The sequence below is a fragment of the Gymnogyps californianus genome, chromosome 9 (genome assembly GCF_018139145.2).
Source record: "Gymnogyps californianus isolate 813 chromosome 9, ASM1813914v2, whole genome shotgun sequence".
NCBI lineage: Eukaryota > Metazoa > Chordata > Aves > Accipitriformes > Cathartidae > Gymnogyps > Gymnogyps californianus.
Genome location: NC_059479.1, coordinates 23,817,213 through 23,836,719, shown reverse-complemented (window position 1 = coordinate 23,836,719; position 19,507 = coordinate 23,817,213). Strand labels below are relative to the sequence as shown.

The 19,507-nt window shown below is 47.3% G+C and overlaps 1 protein-coding gene across 1 annotated transcript in view; it reads right to left on the bottom strand.

The window, feature by feature from the left end:
- Window positions 1-1,283: 1,283 nt before the first annotated feature.
- The window catches only part of ZNF185 (zinc finger protein 185 with LIM domain), a 36,172-nt gene continuing 17,948 nt past the window's right edge, over window positions 1,284-19,507 (bottom strand). The window contains exons 17-30 of the mRNA XM_050901795.1: window positions 18,897-18,980; window positions 18,284-18,382; window positions 16,313-16,411; window positions 15,527-15,640; window positions 13,069-13,149; window positions 12,753-12,854; window positions 12,126-12,284; window positions 10,313-10,408; window positions 9,026-9,127; window positions 7,471-7,539; window positions 5,263-5,343; window positions 4,800-4,902; window positions 4,112-4,210; window positions 1,284-3,273 (exon numbers count right to left, since the gene is read on the bottom strand). Coding sequence (XP_050757752.1) covers window positions 4,112-4,210; window positions 4,800-4,902; window positions 5,263-5,343; window positions 7,471-7,539; window positions 9,026-9,127; window positions 10,313-10,408; window positions 12,126-12,284; window positions 12,753-12,854; window positions 13,069-13,149; window positions 15,527-15,640; window positions 16,313-16,411; window positions 18,284-18,382; window positions 18,897-18,980 — 1,288 coding nt within the window. The 3' untranslated portion in view covers window positions 1,284-3,273. The remainder of the gene's footprint in view (window positions 3,274-4,111; window positions 4,211-4,799; window positions 4,903-5,262; window positions 5,344-7,470; window positions 7,540-9,025; window positions 9,128-10,312; window positions 10,409-12,125; window positions 12,285-12,752; window positions 12,855-13,068; window positions 13,150-15,526; window positions 15,641-16,312; window positions 16,412-18,283; window positions 18,383-18,896; window positions 18,981-19,507) is intronic.

Below are 19,507 nucleotides of genomic sequence, written 5' to 3'. Positions count from 1 at the left end.
GGGCTGCGGCTTGCCTTCCCTGCCGCAAAGGGCTCAAGGCGCGGACGCCATCCGTGACCGGGCGTTTGCCCGCCGCCCCCCCTCCCCGGCCTCTCTCCTCCTCCTGCCCGAACCTCCCGCGGGGCTCCGCGGCCGGGGTCAGCCGGCCCGGCCCGGCGTTGCCCTCCGCAACGGTGTGGGGGCAAAGCGCAGCCCGGTGCGCCGGGACGAGAGGCTGCGGTCTTCTGCTAGGACTTACTAAGGCTTTACTAAGGCTTGACTCCTTGGGGAAGAGCCCTGACTGGCAGGGGTTGGTGAGTGAGGGGGAGAAGGGGCCTCTCCTTGCGCATGTGGTCTGGAAAAGAAATAGGCAAAATAAAGATTAGCCAGGATAGCCCAAAGATAAATAAAGATAGCCCAAAGCTATGGTAAGTGTAACGTCTCTTCAGGACATAGTTTCAGCAGGCGACAGTAAAGACATCGTCATTCTTTTCACATCCTCTTCCAAAATGTGTATGTTGGCCCCAAATACACCCTCTGGCATCTTTTGATAAGTGTTAGATGTTTTCTTGCAGTCATCGAGGACAAGTGCTATAAGCAGAATCTATTTTTTCTTACGAGTTGGCCTGAACACCAAGACTAGCACTGACACTCGTGAAAAGTTGTTGTGGGAAGGTTTAGTCTGTGCAAAAGATGGTATCACCAAGAGCAGAGGCTACTAAAGAGTAGCCTTTATATACATTTATGTGATCTCACATGAAATAACCTGGTTGAAGGTCGTCCCCACAAGCAGCAGGATCCCTAGTGAAATAAGATCTCTCATGTCTGTGGAACTTATGTGACCTCATCCATCACGTAGGAGAAATCTGTGTGCTGATGACCCTTTGTTCAGGAGGGTGGAGCGGAGAGGGGTAGGTCAGCAATTCTTCAAAGTTCAGGCCAAAACAAATTAAAGCATATTATTTTTAGAATAGCTACAGGTTCCTTTTGGGTGATACATGTCTTTGTGGGGGGGGAAAAAATGCCATTGAACCCTTTGTGACACAGCAGGTTTTTAGAGCAGCCAGACTTAAATTGCGTGGAGAATATCAGATCGCATATTTGCTGAGCCAGTTTGCTGAACCCACCCCCTCCTCCGAGAACAGCCCTTCTCGTTGGTACCATTTCTCCTCTCTCTCATCGCTGCATCCTCCAACAAAGCATTCTGAGTTTACGGACAGGTCATGCCCTTAGGCCACTGAGAAGCAAAAAAAATGACACAGCCCATCAGATCAAAGGGCACACAACAGGAGCATGTTAGACGGCGACGCAAGTGAGGAAGCTGCACGTGAGCTAAGAGTGTTTATTAGAGCTGCATACTGAGGTGAAACAATTGCTGCAGGGAAACGCAGTGCTGAGGAGAGACGGTGCAAAACAGACGATGGAGAAATCCTGTTCCCCGTTAAGGCCACGTACCCGTCAGGAGCTCTGGAATCGGTCACTACGTTATTTCTGCAGATCATCCTCTCAAAGTGCATCCGTAGTTACAGGCCCATCTCTTTCGGTATTTTAAACAATCCCGCTTTGACCACGGCGTAATGAGACGTCTAACGGCTGCTGTACCACTCATTCCCCACCACTGGTGCAGGTACCAGTAAGGAAGCGCTGGCCATGGTTTTCAGAAATGAGCGATTTGGGGAGATGAGACGCTTTGTGACCCTCTTCTGTTCAGAAAGGAACGTCTCTGTAATATCTTGATAACTTAGAAATGCGGGCAGCCAAAATCAGTAGTCATTTTTGAAAATCATGCCTCCGTGACAGCTGGGTTCTCAGGGGGTTGTTGGTCCCCCAGTTGTACCACGCACGCTCAAAATGGAGCTGCCCAAGCCCCTGTCGCAGACATGGCTTTAAGGTCTCAACCTGAAGCCTGCCAGTAGCAGGGTTGTTACTGCTTTCAACTGGAGTTCCCCTCATGGAGTTGCTTCTGAGGTCATGCCTGTAGTTCGGTTAAATAACTGGTACAGTGGCCTAAAAAAAGCTAAGTAGCACTTGTGCTGTAAAACACTAACTTGCTAAGCTTTGGCATGCATGCCAGCTTCCATCACTAAGCGCATAAAGAATTATCTAGCTAACAATAGTCTGCATTAGAGCTTTTGCCATCACCTATTTCCATGTAGGAGCTACTACGGAACTGACTTGGGTGCTTTGCAGACATTCCTAATGCTTTCAAAGAGAAAACAATAATTCTCTGGACACATTCAGAGCTGTACTTTTAAGGCACAGAGGCCGACTTTCAGGTTTCAGTATTCAGCTTTCTCAACCTCTCAGCATCTGAATTAAGGGCTAAAATTATGCGATTCTGACTTTTCGTAAGCACAGGTTCAATTTTGTGAGTGAGCACTTGTGATGTAAATAATTTACAGCAATAAGAGAGGCATTACGGCAAGCCTTGGCGAGGTGGGGGGAAATTCAGATTTCAGTCAAGCAGTGCTCCTTGTCAGGGGAGGCAATTGAGATACCTATTCTCTGGCACATTTTGTATGGCCACGAGACACCTACCATCAGAGGCCAAGTTGAACTACCGGGTGAAAGAGAGTGTTATCTTCCCAAACAGACAGCAGACACACATGCTGCTGCAGCAATCCACTAGGGAGTAGGCAGGAAAGGGAAATTAAAGCTGACACACAATTAAAGTGAGTCTGCAAGTGCTCCTGAAAGCCCATGGAATGCAAATGGAAATCAGGAAGAAGCTATTTCTAGGCAGAATTTGGGGGTGAGAGAAGCAGAAATAGGCTTTTGCTAAGAACGAAATTCAAACCCTCCCAAGAACCCAAATTTAGTGTTTAACACTTCTCGTATCTGCTTGCTTTGTGCCAGCTCACACACACTAAGCTGCAGCCTGATTGCAGAAATGAAAGGGGGGTGGGGGGAGGGAATCAGAAAAGGTTTCTCAGAATTAGCTTAGGTAGACCTAAGGAGCTCTGCCTGACTTCCAACGCAGGGAGCACTCTGGAATCTTAATGAAGTTAAAGACAGGTGGAGGGGCTCAGCACCTTTGGAAAATCAGCCCACTTATCTTTGTAGATGACACTGCCTTATCTTGTTAACATTGGCACTTGCCTTGTATGCAGCTGACAGCATAAACTAGCGGATGTTAAACTCGTTCATTGTGATGAGGCAGTGAGAGGGAAAATAACTTGAGGAAAGGGGAGAGCAGGAATTCTGCTATCTTAGCCAGTCAGGAACTGCTAGATGTATTCTGATACGTGCTGCTGAGGACTTTCCACTGGCTGCCTTCTCCAGCTTTGCAAAACCCTGCAAGCAAATAAAGAGAAGATGAACACAGGAGCTGGGTACCACACAAAACGCTGCATTCCAGAGGTCAGTGGAGCAGATGAACGTGCAGGAATGGGACGAAAAAGGCTAGCCAGTCACATTGCATTAAGAGGCAAACAAAGCAGCCGCGTACGCAGTGAGGCAGGTGCCCCTTTCCCTCCTTCTCTCTATCGTGAGGCAGAGGAGGAAAGGAGGCCTCTTTTTATAATCTCAGCGCAGTGGCAGGGTTTCTGGTTGCTGCTGTGGTGACTCCTGCCCCATCCAGATAATCAGACAAAACAAAACCATATCCAGCTTACCCCCTTGTTGATCTATTGACAGGGCGTACAACTCTTTAGCGTTCCCAGTGGTTTTCATCTCAAAGGATCTTTGCGTAAAGCAGTAACTGCACCTGCCACTGACACGCTGCCTCCTTGCTGGAGGAATGTCACGGCTGCAAACAGCCCCCAGCGTCCTGGGCTAACCCGCTGCAAGGAGGAACTCTTTAATTACCTTCAAGAGAGGACTCTCAACCTCTAAGGGACATTTCTCTCATCACTCAAGCCAGCCCTCTGCTTGTCTCCCCCACGTGAAGCTAACACAGCCTGTTTATCACATTATGGCCAGAGATTCTGGCTCTAACCGAGACCCCTGGGACCAGCTCTAGCATGTTTCTAGCTAATTCTGCAACAAGGGTCACTGCTTCCCACTAAAAAGCCACAGGAAAATCCCTGTATGGGTCACTCAGTAAATGTGAGGGTTAAATGATCTTCATTCAGTGAACTCCATGAGCTCTCTCATCCAGCCATTCATGCTGATACTGTAAAGGGGCACTCACCTAGAAGAGTTTCTCGTAGCACTTGTCACAGTGGACAATGTCCCGGTGGATGAATATTTTATCCAGAAGATCTCCCATTGCTTTGTGGCAAATTCCACACTGCCAAAGGGAAAACAAGGTGGTTGGACAGTAACCAAAGCACCATGCAGTAATGACAGCATGGAGGGGGCAGAGAAACAAACAGTTTCTGTATCATTTTATAAAGGTGTGAGGATGCCAAAGCAGTGACCTTTGAGGCTAAACTTTTCTACAACAGACAAATGCCACTGCAGGCTTCCTCCTCCCACACTCACCATTTCCACAGACTTGTAAACTTTGCAAGGGTTGAGAGGTTCAGCAAGACCTGCACTGGGGCACAAAGGCCATAAAGCACGAAGTCCGCCACAAGGACAGGGACATGAGGAAAGAGGGTGCTGCTATTCTATCAGATGACAATAAAGAATTCTCCTTGTTCTAATACGCATTTATTTGAGGAGCTCAAAAACTTTTGGGGACACAACCAACACCTGTGACTGCACCACTTTTTTTTTTTTTTTTTTGGTCCCGATGTGGATGCAAGCATTTGGCAAGCACTATATACGTTACTCTGAAAGTCTGAGGACAGAATTTGCAACAAGATTCCCCTCCCACCACTCCATTTCACAGCAGCACACAGAAGGCAGTCAGCAGTTACGTTTTTTTTTTTTACCCTGAAACAGTATTCATGGCAGCAGATGTTAAGATGCTCTATTATGATCTTAGGGCAGTCTCGGATCTCACGGCTGCAGTAACTGCAAACAGGTTCACTGGACCTGTGAAGGAACAGAAGAGTGAATTCCTCTGTAACACAAGCTGGTTCCAGTCCCAGCGCTGGTACCAGAGGTTTCTTACCTAGCACCAACACCGCTCTGCATGAGCTACCTGCTTCTACATGTGTTTAACTGTGTCAAGTGACAGTACAGAGGGACATGTGTTATCCCAGGGACGCAGAGACCACAACAGCAGGGCAGTACAGATCTTAAAGTCAATGTCACTGTATTTTCCAAAGATCATTTACACTTCATGCTGTTATTTCACCAAACACATACCAATATTCTAAAAAAGCAAAACCTTAAAGTAATTTCTGTTTCACAGTTTGCTGAAACCCCCAAGGCAGCCCCGAACTGTCCTACCTCTGCAGGGGAGCACTGGACAGGTAGCTGTGGTGGCTGTAGTTTGCTCTCTCCAAATCGGTCAAATCCACAAGGCTGCCACTGGAGACAGAAGGAAATATCAGCACTTGACAGTGATATATGGGAAAAGCATCTCAGATGGAATCATTAATGATTGAACCTAAAGTCCTAACTGCAACGTCCCAGCTGCCTGTTGCTTGGCGAGAAGGTCGGTCCTTCCTAACCAGCTCTGAAAAGGCATTTCCCCAAAAGAGAGGGCCACACTGACTGACGGAGCGGGGCTGTCAGCAGCAGTATCTCCATCTTTGCTGTATTCACGCTGTACGTTCTCCATAGGGGTGGCAGTACCCTGCTCCCTGCCCCACACCACAATCACTGTGCCTCAGTGAGTTGTCAGAGCCGACTCTGGGCTCAGCCTGGCAGACAAGGTTTGCAAGGAGTAGGCACCTCCAAGGGCAAGCAGAGACAGCAAAGAGCTGGCAGCCCCAGCATCTAACTTCAGAGCACTGAAAAATATGTCTGGCTGCTGCTGTCACCACAGGGAAAGGCAGGATGTGGGCAGCGCGGCCGGGAAACCGGGGCACGCACCCTGAAATGGGGCCCCTTCCAGCCTGAGGCCAAGGGAGGTGGCACAGGCACACAACAGCCCTGTCCTGCACGCTCTCCTGCCCTGTCACCCTCTGTGCCAGGAGGAGCAAGGGGTGTCAGGAAGCCGGTGCTGTTAGTCCCACGGGAGGGTCTGGCAAATGCAGCTCAGGAGGGGGCTGAGAAGACCTAACCACCTCGCCAAAGCAAAGGGAAAGATACTGCTCCTTCTTGCTCTCCCCCTCCTCCAGTATGTTCCCAACCACATGCTCCCACCTCTGTACTCCTTGCCAGCCATCAGACCCCTCTGTGAGCCAGGTTGTCTCATTAAAATGGCAGAAAAGGCAAGACTGGGTGCACTGGGAGCAGGGATAAAAAGAGGGGGAGCAGGAGAGGAGGAGCAAGGGCTCCCCTGTCAGTGAGAGCCACGGCTGCCTCGGCTCTGCTGCCCGTGGGACCACAGCATGCCGTCCAGCGGGTCTGGAGCTGGGACATGCACAGGCTGTGACCCAGACTATGGGGACCAACATATTTTCCACTGGCCGCTAGATGAGACTGTCAAAATCCTGCGCTGGCTGCTGGACAGGCAACCTGTCAAATCCTGCCTCCAATACACTCATCAGTAAAACTTCTCTGGCCTCACTGGGGTCCTGATGTTTACATATGGACCCTATAAATAGCAGCTATTTTCACTGCTTACTAAACTCCCAAATCCTGAACTATTATGCAGGAAAAGGCACGGAACACATCCTTAGTCTCGCCTAGCTGAGTGTTCCCTATCTGCCTTCTGTTTGCCCGTGTTTTTTAGACGCTGCGGCAATACGCTTATCTTTGGTTGCTGACATCTGCTTTGCCAACCTACAGGAAAGGCTAGAGATTTATGGAGTCTGTAATCAGCTACCACAGTAATGCCAACACAGCACTGAGGGAGGATAAATGCCAGCAGGGAGGCATCAAACTGGGTGTTAACTGGCTGCCACATCAATGTAAGCACAATGTACGTAGGGCCAAATTCTGCTCTCAGTCACATTGGTGTTAATCTGGAGTAGCTTTACTTAGTTACCTTTGAGCAGAATACAAAAGACTGAAGATTTAAGCTTGGAAATGGCATCTTTTAACTTTTTCTAACTCATAAATAACTTTTTTGAGTGAGAACCCAAACACTCCACGTTTTTCTCACCAATTCCAATCATTTATTTATGTGTGCAAATGGACAGTGAAGCCTGACAGTGCCAAATATGCAGCCTAAAAAACTGCAGCGTAGTGTTTTCATCCCGTCACCAACCTTAGAGGCCAACCAACGCTTAGAGGGGGAGTTTACCCCTCCACTAGGAGCTGGGGGACAGAGGTCCTCCTGTCACCGCAACGGGCCTAGACAGCCCAGTGGATTGCAGAGATATCCGTCTGGGTCCTCAAAGCAGCACTGCTATCTTAGCAAAACTCTCTGCCCACCCAGTGCCATAATCCCTCCAGGGCTAATTAGCTCAGGCACAACGGCATGCTGACGCAGTGCTAACTGTTCCAGCTCGGGAGCTTGCTTGGTGTGTGTTAGCTGGCAAAGCCATACGCTGTTGCTTTGCACACGTATGTAGACACATGACTGTCTCTGGACACTCCTCATACCTGCCATAGCGCGGGGAGGCTGACAACTCGCTGCTGTTCACGTACTCCTTCACAAAGAGGACCCCTTTTCTAGGAACGGATGGAAACAGAACGAGAAGCATTTGCATTAGAAAAGACTGGAGCTAATGAGAGACAGCGCAAGGAACCACATGTGTGCACTTGGACATGTAACGCGTGCATGAAAAGGCACAGAGTGAGATGCTGTTGTTCTTGAATAAATACTGAACATCAAGCATTGTTGCTAAATAACACCTAATATACCCCTCTAATTAACCCACCAAAACAAATCAAGTTAATTAAAAAGAATGGGATGGATAATATAACTCTTTCATCCAGTTATCCCCTGTTTTGCAAGGATAAGTCTTTTTCAAATCATGTCAGGATTATGCACACAATAAGTATTTAGAAAGCTTGTGGTTCCGCCCGTTAACATTAAAACCCTACTGGCACAGCACTACTTACAGTGACTGTTCTGTCACTGGAGTATGTCCAGTGTTTCATCCATTATAAATTGCTACTGGGGATGTTTTTGCTTACAGAGCTGACCTTTCTTGCATATTCCTCCCTCTTTAAAATTCCGATTTCAAAATTACATGCCCCCATCTGTCTGTCTGTCTACAGCTCTGTCACAGATTGAGGGGAGACACTGTGCCCACCGGCTCTCTTCCCAGAGCCATGAAAGGAACTAATCAGGCTCTTTCTCCATGGTGCATTTTCGTTGCTGCCTATAAGCTATGATTAATCCTCTCTTCTTATATGATCAAACTAAGCCATGTCACAGCTAAGGAAAGAAAAGAAAAGCTTTTTTTTTTTTTAACTTAGCATAGACACTTCCCACGTCAAGTGTTTCAGATGAGAGTCTCCCACTTAGACGGCTGTTGTGATAAGCAGGCTGTGGCAAGGCCAGGAGGACCCGAATATTGCCCATCAAAGCCTACGCTGACCTCTCACCACTTTGAAACCCCTCTCTAAATTGCGTAAAACTGCGCAGCAGTTTTCACCTCTGAGGTGGAGCCTGTGGAAACCACAAATCCCAGAATACAGCTCTGGGTTGACAGCTGCACCGTGACGGGACGCTATCTTCTGTAATACATGACAGATCAGGGTCCTGTGCCAGCCCCACCGAAATCTGATATACTTGCTCTAGACTGCTCACTTGCTCGTGATTGACAACAAGGGAAAGAGTCTTGCAAGAGCCCCACACCTGTGATGAGTGTGTATGGCATGAGGAGCTCCATTGTGTCCCTCCAGCTACCATGTGTTATGGAGGATTCATGATTTTGCCACGCTAAAGAGAAAAGACACAACTCATACAGTGAGCTACATCCTGGTCTCTAAAAAAAGGGCACCTGGAGAAAAGTACCTAGCCCATCTCTCCCTTTTGGGTGGCTCTGGCCACCATGGCAATGCCTGTGCTCTTAGCCAGAAGTGGCTGAGAAATGTCCCGTGGCCCAGATGCCAAGCAGCAAAGCCTGGCTTGTCTTCACCAAACCGGATGGCTGCAGGCGAAACCTGTATTGCAGCAGGAGGATCGTGACCACCCGTTGCTCTTTACCCGGCAGTGCTGGAATCGGGCTGGTACCCAGAGGCCACGTGGCTGTTCTGCGGTAAGGTGGCAATCGGACTGCAGATCCTCTCACTCGAACTTGGGAGAAGCCTGACGAGAGAGAGAAAAGTTTATGGGCACTGGAAACATGAGCCACGACATGATCCAAGCTGGCAGCCAAGAAAAGACCTACTGCTACTGCTAGGAGGGTAGTTTGGGAGGGTGCAATATTAAGGCCCTTAACCATACAGATTAATTCATCTTTATCACAGACCAAAAAGGCTCCTTTCTCTCTTTACATCTGCCACATAACAGTACTACTTCCCTGGAGAAGTGATTTGGAAAAGTATCATTTATAGGGCCATGGGAGAAAAGATCAAACAAGATCTTCAAATAAGTACAGACCTTAAATGGATCATGTAGCCTGAATGGGAGCAGTTATGGAGAGAAACAGCACACAACATATTGCAGGAGAGGAGGAGATAGGGACATATTGGCCAAAGCCCAACATAACTATCCCCAGCACAACTGTCCCCAACTTAATAATTTCAAAAGCTGCAGAAGGGAGAAGGTGGCAAAACTATGGCTACTAAAATGTCTTTGGAAGACAGCTCTGCCTATCCACTCAGTGAGCCCTGTTAACTTTGCCTTGCAGGGATGAAGCTGATCTTGCCTGGAGCCAGTTCCAGGCTATCTGAGGATCTTGTGCCTCCTCTGTTCACACCCACAACACACTCCCCTTTACAGATCCAACACTCAGACCTATGCTGGTGCCTCCATACAGTGTCAGACCACATGTGGACGGACTGACACTGCTGTGAAGGACTGCAGAAAGCCCAGGGTAATGGTATTCCATATTGGATACCTCATACCCCTTCCAACAGCCTTGTTCTGGGACCAGTTCAGTCATTTAATCATTGACATTCTGGAGATAGTGATCCTCTCTCTCGACATCTCTCTTTGCTTTTAGCTCTCTTTTTTTCTGTAGTCTCTGCAAAGGCCGATTTTTGGTCAAGGGAGGGTAGCCAAGAACCAATCCCTTCATTCTCCTGTCACTCTGTTCTGGCACCCCACATGGTGAAAAATCTCCAGCGACCAGAGATGGATGTATTGCAGACCCTGTGCTGGGTAGCTTTTACTAGGAATGGTTTAAGAGTAGTTCTGTGCCTCTAGATCACACATCCACTCCCTGGAAACCATTCATCTCTCTCTCAGCTCTTGGCTTTGCTTCCTAGCTTCTCTTCCACAACAGTTTCATGGAGGTTTCCCTCACAACCATCAAGACTACCCATTTACCTGGTGCTGTTATAGTTTAAGCTGTCCATGTAGAACGGCACCCTGTGGCTTCTCTGGGAAATGGACATGGTGGTATCTCTGGGAAGGGAGTCGTGGCTATGAAAGGAAGTGATACAATCTCAAGCACTGAACTTGAGCACGTGAGGGATTCTCACAAGTGGTGAGAATCTTGGCTAAATGTCTCCCTGCTTAGCATCAAGATCACCCACGCGCCACAGCCATCCACGCAAACAGCACCTCACTGCACATGCTTAGATCCAGGGAATTAGTAAGAAGCGGGTCAGGACACTCCAGATACTGAATAAATGTAGCAGTGGGGTATTCTTTGGGTTAACAAGTCTGGATTCCCTTTGACTTCTTACCGTCCGGCTGTGGGGTTAAATTCACAGTGCCCCCTGGCACTAGCGCTGTCATATCTGCTGTTCCTAGGGCTGCTTCTCCCGTCATAAACTCTCCCTTCGTAATCTGGGGTAGGTCTGGCAAGGAAGCACAAAGCCCTGATTACATTGTACCAGGAGTCACTGGAGTCCCCACACTGGCTAACCAATATTTTGTCCCAGCAGTCACTATCATGATGCATTCTCCCTTTGCTCTGCCCATTTCACCTGTGCGGGTTCTGCAGCTGCAGCATGCATACAAAGCTCTGAGGCTAGGAAAGCAGACTCAAAAATCTAACGCCTGAGAGTAAAGCCGAAGCAGTTCATAAATGGATATATCTTCAATATTGTTTCCTTCCCTAGAGCTCACCAAAACCACCACCGCACCATCTGCATGTGTGAACTGCTGACCAGCTGGCCCATCGGGGTGTCAGACCTGCACATTTTCACTTTTCCAAGACAGAACTCATTACCGGAATGGCTTTAACTTGTGGGCAGAGCTCAGGCTTTTTCAGCAGAGAAAATGGAAAATGAGCTTATAGCTTATGGTCATTTTCTTGCAAGTGCCCTGGGGCACAGATTATGTTTATATTGTATATCAGCATTTTGATCCTGATTAAAGCTTCAGGCAACTGTATAACTTAATGTTAAACAATGCTGAAAAACACTGCAAATCAATGCTGCATTAAAGAGAGAAAGAGGGACAGGCTAAGCTCATCGTAAGATGAGAAAAACCCTGCTCTGGGCAAGACATGCATTTGGTCTATGATATAAACCCAAGGGCAGGAATGAAGCACGAGTTTCTTGCACTGCAGAGAGACGTAATCAGCATCACACAGTGCCGGGGGTGGTGATAACAGGCTATGAAGTACAATAAAGGTCTGTCCCATTTTTTCTAGTCCTAGTCTGCAAATGCCTCCAAAAGCAAATGAGAGCTTTGTGATGCCAACTTTCTGAAAAACGCTAAAAGAGATGAAGGCTACATCCAGATCACATGAATGTAGATATATATGTAAATAGTAGTTATAACTGTACAACTTGTCTCTTACGTCATTGAGGGTCATGAGAAATAAAAAACAGACTGCTCCTGAATCATCGTCTCCGCAGTTACAGAGGAGAAGCAGATGTGGTCTCTACACATCTGTCAGGTTTCCAGGCACCATGTAGGTGGTCTGAATACAACCTGCCAAGAACTCTCCAGTGTTACAGAGCAATTATCAACTCAGATCTCCTGAATGCCTTCTTCAGCCCTTCAGGTCCAAAACTGATCTTGTTCCATGTGTTGTGAGACCCAGCAATACTGTTGCTCCCTTTGGGAACAAAATCCTGTTCTCGCTTCTTGATGCAGTGATCGTACAACCTGGACCAGAGTTTCTGTCAAGTATTTCTGTGCCAGCAGCTGTCCCTGTCTCTGCATCCCACTCCCAAACTCTTACCTTCTGGTGCTGAATACTTGGCTGTCTACATAGGATGGGATCCTGTGACTGGGTGCTGACACGCTGGTGTTAAAAGGCTGGCGGTCCACGTACAGTGGCACGGGCTGCTGGGTTTCATATGCACTGAGAGCACTCTCTTTTGAGCTGAAGTTAGACCTGCTAAAGAATTAGAGCCAATCTGACCATAAAGCCAACGACTGTATTTGCTATGACCAGCTCACACAAGCGTTCAGGATTTGCCGAGGCTGGATCATGCCTCTTTGTACTGGCAATAAGGAAAACCTGGGACACCACACTCTTAATATGTCCTTAAGGTCAGGGGGAATGGCAGAGGTCTATACTACTTCCCCTCACCTACACAAGCTGAATTCCCAGCACAATGAAATGCTGCAAGATTCAGCAGTCGTTTAAATTAATTTGATAACTGAAGTGAAATATGAACAACCATATGTGGGTGGAATCCTAAACCTAATATTCCTTTTGTCAGTATCATTTGATTAGCGTACACTAGGCAAATTTACATAGGTTCAGGACTTCAGCCAGGTTTGTATCAAGAAGCAGGAATGGCAAAGGATGAGGATTTGAGAGCCGTTGATGGGGAGAAACAAAGGGATAGTCCCACTATACCTGGCTGCCACTGGGTTAGGCTCATTGTGTCTCCAGTCTCCTGGGCTCTCATGGTGACTATCTGTGGTGGAGTGGGTTTGTTCTTCATAAGCTGAAGTGATCCTGGGCAGGGAGGAAAAAGCCTGTTAACAGCTTTAGCACTTGTATCTAAACCTGTCCACTGAGGTGAGTAAATGCAGTAATACCACGATTAAGTTGGTTTCAGAATTCACTAGCCAAGAAATGAGCATCTGTAATGCCTTTGAACAGGGCAACAGGGAGAACACAAGATGTGCGAGACAGCAGTAAAGACATGCCTGGTCCCCTGGCTCCGTACCTTTCCCGGCATGGGTCAGATTCATTTGCACATTGGGTCTCTGGAGCAGTGATGCCGCTTTCTCTAGGTAGAGAGCTGGACCTGCCAAGACAGAAGACCATTATAGTCTGCAGAAGTGCCACTGCGCATAGAATTACTGTAGGATGTGGGTGCAACTCCTGGTGAATCTCCTGCCTCAAGGGAAGTATACAATATCCGTGCATGAAAATATGCCAGATAATCCAAAGAGAAGTGAAAAAAACCAGAGGGAAAATACAGATCTCTTAAAAAATAAGGCTGAAAGAAAAATAAAGCTCCTGATGAGCATCAGTTACCTGTTTACTCTTTCCAAACTTGACATTTTAACTCTGGTCATTTAGTTATGACCATTATGGGTTATCCAGTACCTCTATGTTACATTTCAGACTGCTAAGAGCATGAGCTGGCCTCATTTGGGTACCATCTCAGAAGTGTATCCACTAGATAAACCCACTGCAGAGCCTGGATTTACACCTGTCTATGTTAATCTAGGGAAACGTTTGTTTGCTTTTTCTATCCGGTTTTGTATGTTTGGGCACACCAACCCCTCTGGGAATACTGATACCCTGTAGAAAATCTGAAACGGGCTTAGATTCCTGCATCAAAACTGCATTTACTTAAACTCTACGAAATTAATTCTTAAAATGCTTTCAAAGATCCTACCCTGAAACATTAAGGTTGATGAAAGAGGAGGCAGCCCTTACACTTTACTTGCTACTAGTTGAGGGCTTCCCTTCAGCAGCATTCATTCGATCCCTGTAAGTTTGCTGAGGGGGTAAGCCAGAAAACGATTGGTGCAGACACCCAAGTGAAAGCAAGATCAATTTATTTTGATTCCTTTGCAACAAAGGTAGATACCTTAAATTCTTACTTTTGGCAAAACACTAATGTTCACTGAGCTATAGATTCCCATTCAGGTTGGGATGTTCTAAGTGCCTAAAGAAGACGTGTTTGTCCAGGAGCTCAGACTCAAAATCAATTTACTGAAAAGAGCAGATTAACTACCAAGTTCTTCAGTGGAGTGATGCTGCAGAAGCACTCCTGACTGCTCCCTTGATAAGTCTGATCCAAAGTTGCTGCACCTGGAAGCACTAAGACTCTCAGATCAGGATTCTGCATTTCTCTCGGTAACTTGGTAAGCTTGAGGGCTTATCCAAAGGAAGCCCGTGGACTGGGGGAGGCATGGAGCGGGCAACAGATGGAGTTTTATCCATCTTAGTCACGTTGCTGGGGGGGACTGGAGAGAAAGGGGAAGTTTTCTTTCTGTAACTTTTTTCTTTAGCAGTCTAACTTCCACTCACATCCCTGGGGACTGGGAACAGCTCCTTCTGCCTCCCTGCGTGACAAAGAACTACAATTTAGAGTATTTGTGGTACATCCAGGATAGCTCCATTCGTCAGAAGAACCCAGGACGACAGGACACTGACACCATTGCTCTCTCCCTGCTGCTTTTCCCAGCACCCCTTCCTGAGCTCCCCCCTCCACAGTCCTCACTAACCACACACTCTGCTACCCCACCACTTGCTATCTATCTCCATGCACTCATGAAGAAAGCCCAGCTTGGTGACTCCTAACCCCAAACACAGCATCCTCAGTCCCTTCTCCAGAACCACCTGCAGTAAATTCCCCATGTTCTCTCATCAGAAAAAGCAAGCTCATTATTTCTCTTGCCTTCTTGAAGCGACTTCTTCGCTCTGCACACAGGGCGATATCCCCTGGTTAACATCCGTGCTCCCACTAGTGCTGTCCTTGGAGCATGGCATGGACCTGGGGGAGAAGAGCAGTCTGGTTTACAAGTTGATTTGAAGATGGGTTGCTCACCAAAACACACGCGTGAGAAAGCCCAATTTGACCAAGAGCCTCAACTCTTCAAATTTAGGGCGAAAATACAGACAAAAGCAAAGAAATCAGTCCACAAAGTCCTTCCACTTGGACATTTAGCCCTGCACTGTTTTGCAGGAGGCAGGCTGAAGGCACCGAGACAGCCACCACAAACCCAGTGGAGTCACAGGTCAGTGGGAAGGAAAATGGTCCTGTGCCAGGGTGACCAGAGTACAGCCTGAGACCTGATGCTGACAGGATAAGTTTGGAAATGAGACCCAGCATTACCACAGAGGTATTACTCCATGCCAGATTAGGTTGCTTATTGGCATATGTCTCCAGAGGCAGTCTCTGCTTCCAAATTTAAAGTCTAGGCAGCAACTCTTGGCAGTCCAGCTGGACAGTGTTTGATGCCTCCAGCTAATGAGGATGTTTTCTCCCAGGCTTTCATATAAAACCGTGGTAAAATGTTCACTCAGTAGAAGCAGCACTAGAATTGGGCACAAAAGGAGGGCCTGGGAGAAGATTTTATCAGTATATGTATGTGGGGGAAGACACGCAAGGAATTAACCCTCATCCTACAGGAAAAGGCAGGGGGGGTAATTATCTGATTCCTTACCTAGTCATGTCGGGTTCAAGTTCAGTGTGTTCCTTCGACCTGGGAGGCTCTGGGTGGACATCGTGGTCAGGAGGTTCTTGTCCCTTCTCAGTATGGTTGTTTGAGTCCAAAAACCTAAAATAAAGATCTGTGCTTAAGGCAATGGAGAAAAAACATACTGGGGTGGGTAGACATCCATTCCCTAGACAGGAACCATCAGGCAAGGAGCAGGAGACACTGTTTGGCCAGAGCTATTCCAAACTGCCCTGGTACCAGATCTGATGGGAATCATGCGTACAAATCCCATTCTAGCTTGCAGGATCGCAGCTAAAGGCCTTTCATCCGAGATTGTCACAGAAGGAAACGTTAGGCACAGGAGAAAGTACTCATATCAGAATTCCTCGTACTGACAGATGCTTCTAACAGCTCAGGACATACTCACACATGATTTTGCAGCATTCATAAATACTTGGATAGTACTTGCTGAGATCTCTGGGCAGCAGAAGCTACTGCCTGCCACTGTAGTACCAAGGGAACCACGCTGATACCAAAGGACCTAGGTCGCATGCTGTCAGTGCAGAAACTGCCTCTTGGACTTCACACACTGTGTGAGTCTATCTCACCCAACTGGCTTTTCCCATCAGTACGAGTGGGATTACCTGCTGTAACGTGCCTTTATAAAGTCCTCACTCCTGGGTTGCAAAGCAGAGGAACTGTTCTGTGATCTCAGTTACACTGAGAACAGAATAAGACATGAAGAATTATGAAGCGAATAAATACTGTGGGTGAGTCCTACTGATCACTTACCCTTCTTGGATCAGCTCTGGTTTATAGTCATCTGAGGCCTGCGTGCTCTCGTGCCCCCTTTCTCTAGGGGTGTTCCCCTCTTTGAAATCTTGGGAAGACCTGGCAAAGGAAAAGAAACCCTGCTCGTGGCTGCCAGGCACAAACACCTGAAAGCTCTGTTCAATGCACACTGAGAAGAAAGAAAGTCACAAGGCTTTGATGGAGGATATTCCAAGGGTTAAGCTGTAACCAGCTCAAATGAAGCACTGACTTCAGCACGGCACAAAGTACTGCTTACCTGCTTGGAATTCAACGGATGGGTCAAGCAGCAACATTTTCACACGCTGAAATTAGCTCTTTAAAATACCAGTCCAAACTATGTTTTCTCTACACAAACATGCTGCTTTCTAGCATGAAAGTAGACCTGCAGGTTATCAGATTATTTATTGTGGCTATACCATACATTAGGATGTGTATGCCAGGACAGAGCATTACATCTGATACAGTGTCTGATAATACCTGAGGCTGAATTTGAAATGTTCCTCCCTGTTCGATATTCTGAAGGTTTTTTTGTAGCCAGACTCACTCATTCAGTGTATCCGATGATACCACTCAACACAGCTTCATCTCCCCTTGCCTTTCTAGCTCAAACTCCCTTTTCTCAGGATGCATGTTGACTTTGCATCGGACCTTTGGAGTAACGACGCTGCTGTCTCTCAGAGAAGAGCTGGACCTACTGGAGAAGGAGTCATTCCAGCATGCTAAGTACAGAGCTGGACTCTGAGGGAATCGCTTGGGAAATGGCTGTGTTGGAGCGGTGCTTTATGAGACTCAACACTCAACAGCCCCGTTTAGCTCTACCCTTTCCCCTGGAATGGGAAGGGCCATCAGGAGCTTTCTGACTGACAATACTGTTCCAGACAAGGAGTATTAGCCAAGGAAACCTGACCTAAGTCATGCCAGCACGGAAGGATGGTAAAGACATGGATGTCCAAACAACACTGGACCGAGGAGAAATGTGGCCTATTCCTAGTCGTGCTGCTAATTCAGGATGCAATTCAGCCATCCATGTACAATTGGCATCTGAAATAGGCATTCAGTGGAGGTGTCTAAAAGGGGGGCAATACAGTATTCAGCATTTCTAGAAGGATCTTTTTTTTCTGACCTGTGGCAATAGAGGGAGTCTGAACAACTACTGCAGAGCAAAACCTCTCTTTCCTCAGCAGACTCCTGGTGGGGGAGTCAAGTGACTCCTCCCTCACTGCAAGTCTTTTGGCAAAACACTTTTTAGCTCACTGGGTTTCTGTTTGCTTATCTAGTGGGACAGGAACCCCTCCGGGGGAGCACTGTGGCTGCCTCCACTAAGGTTTTAGGGTATACAGTGCTGTAGAAGTGATGACAACGATGATAGTTGTTTGGCTGATTTTCCTGTGAGTTTTTAGAGACCTTTGCCATCTCTGCACTAGGTCGCAAAATCCAAAGTACTCAAAAGCTGTACCAGTCCATGCAAATGGACTCCCAGGAGTGCGCCCCAATTGTCCTACTGCCCCAGCTCCTATCTGGCTCCGCGCCTTGGGCTTCTCCCTGCAGAAGGCAAGGGAGAAGTGGGTGATGCTCACTCATATCCCACCCCAGGACTGGTACAGGATGCAGCAGACACCTCTGTCCAGACTCACAAGCAGAGGAGAGGTGGAGCCAAAGGGAGATCAGAGCTGAACTGTGCCACATGCAGCAAGGCTAGGGGCTGCTGGGAAGAAATGGGGAAACGTTAAATGCATTTGCTGTGTGGTTAGTCTTCAGTGGACACGGTAGGAAATTTACTACTTCAGTGGATGCTGGAGAGAGGAGCAGTTTAGAGCTGCTTAGACAAATGGCCCTTATTATGCTGCTGTTCTTGTGCTCGATATTTCCTGAGCAATCAGTATTTCCAAGGCTTTCAACAATGAGAAAGAACATAATAGCAAACATGGGGTTAGCACCCCAGGTCCTTACATCGCTTCATTCCAGTAAGGCTTGCTGTATGCTGGGACCTCGGGACTCGTGTATCTGCTCTCTTGAGTGCTGCTTCTCTCCTCGTAGCCCAGGACAGATCTGATAATCAAAGAAAGGCCCATTACATCTTTAACAACTGGCACATGAATCATTGCACTAGTGAATACTATCTACTCACCAGGCAAGGCTTGTGTCAGTCTCTACCATTCACTGTCCCGCACCAGGAGTTTTCTCTAGGGACCATATTTAGACTACAGTTGCATTTCAGTGTATTTCAGTTGCCTTTCAGCTCCCTTGCTGCCACTCCAGCATCACTGTAGTATTTCACTGGATTATCAGCAAATGAGAAGGTAGTGACTGAACCCCACCAAGCACACAAGCACCAAGAGGAGAAAAAAAGCTGGGGTGCTTGGCTCATATCAAAGAAGAAGGAGGAGGGATACAACGCAAACCTCTTGGTTTATTTTGCAAGCTGCGCTTTATACCTCAGCACAGTTGCCTTCATCCTTGGGACAAAAGCTGTGAAAAGAAGCCTCTTTCTGTGCCTGCCCATTCAGATTTCCCTTAATCCTCAGTATTACTCATACACCCACTAAATTTACCCTACTCTTACCCTTTAAACGAATATTCTGTGTCCTCTAGGTGCACAGGGGCTCTCTCAGTAGGAGGAGAAGGGACATCAGACTGCAAGCTAGACCTGTCAAAAAAAGGAAGGAATCTACAGCTTGATAGCTTGCCAAAGGCTTCAAGGGGGACTTGTATGAAATAACAACACTGCACTTTATATTAGACCAGAAAACAGAAAGTAATTTTCTCAGAGAACTGATTTTCTTTCAGAAAAAACATTTTCACTATCTCTGATCAAGAAGAATAGAGGCTGTTAGTGGAACTAATGCAGTTACTTGGCCTCAGTTCACACACATCTTGGCTGGGTACATGACTTTTCTGGCCTGTCACAGGATCATGCACCTGGGACAAAGCACAATAAGAATAACTTTGGGGAAGACGTTCCTACATTACTAGCAGCAGCTCTAGGTCTTGGGTTTTACACCATTCTACTGGGAACCCTGTGATCCTCCTCACCTCAGCTGGGAGGTTTGAAGACATCATTTTCTCACCTCAAGTCCTTTGGTAAGCCAATACATGGAGTCAAGTCCCAAAATAATGGACTAAAGTAAGCAAAGAAGGCAGCTTCAGGGAGATTAGTGTGTTTGGTGTCAACAG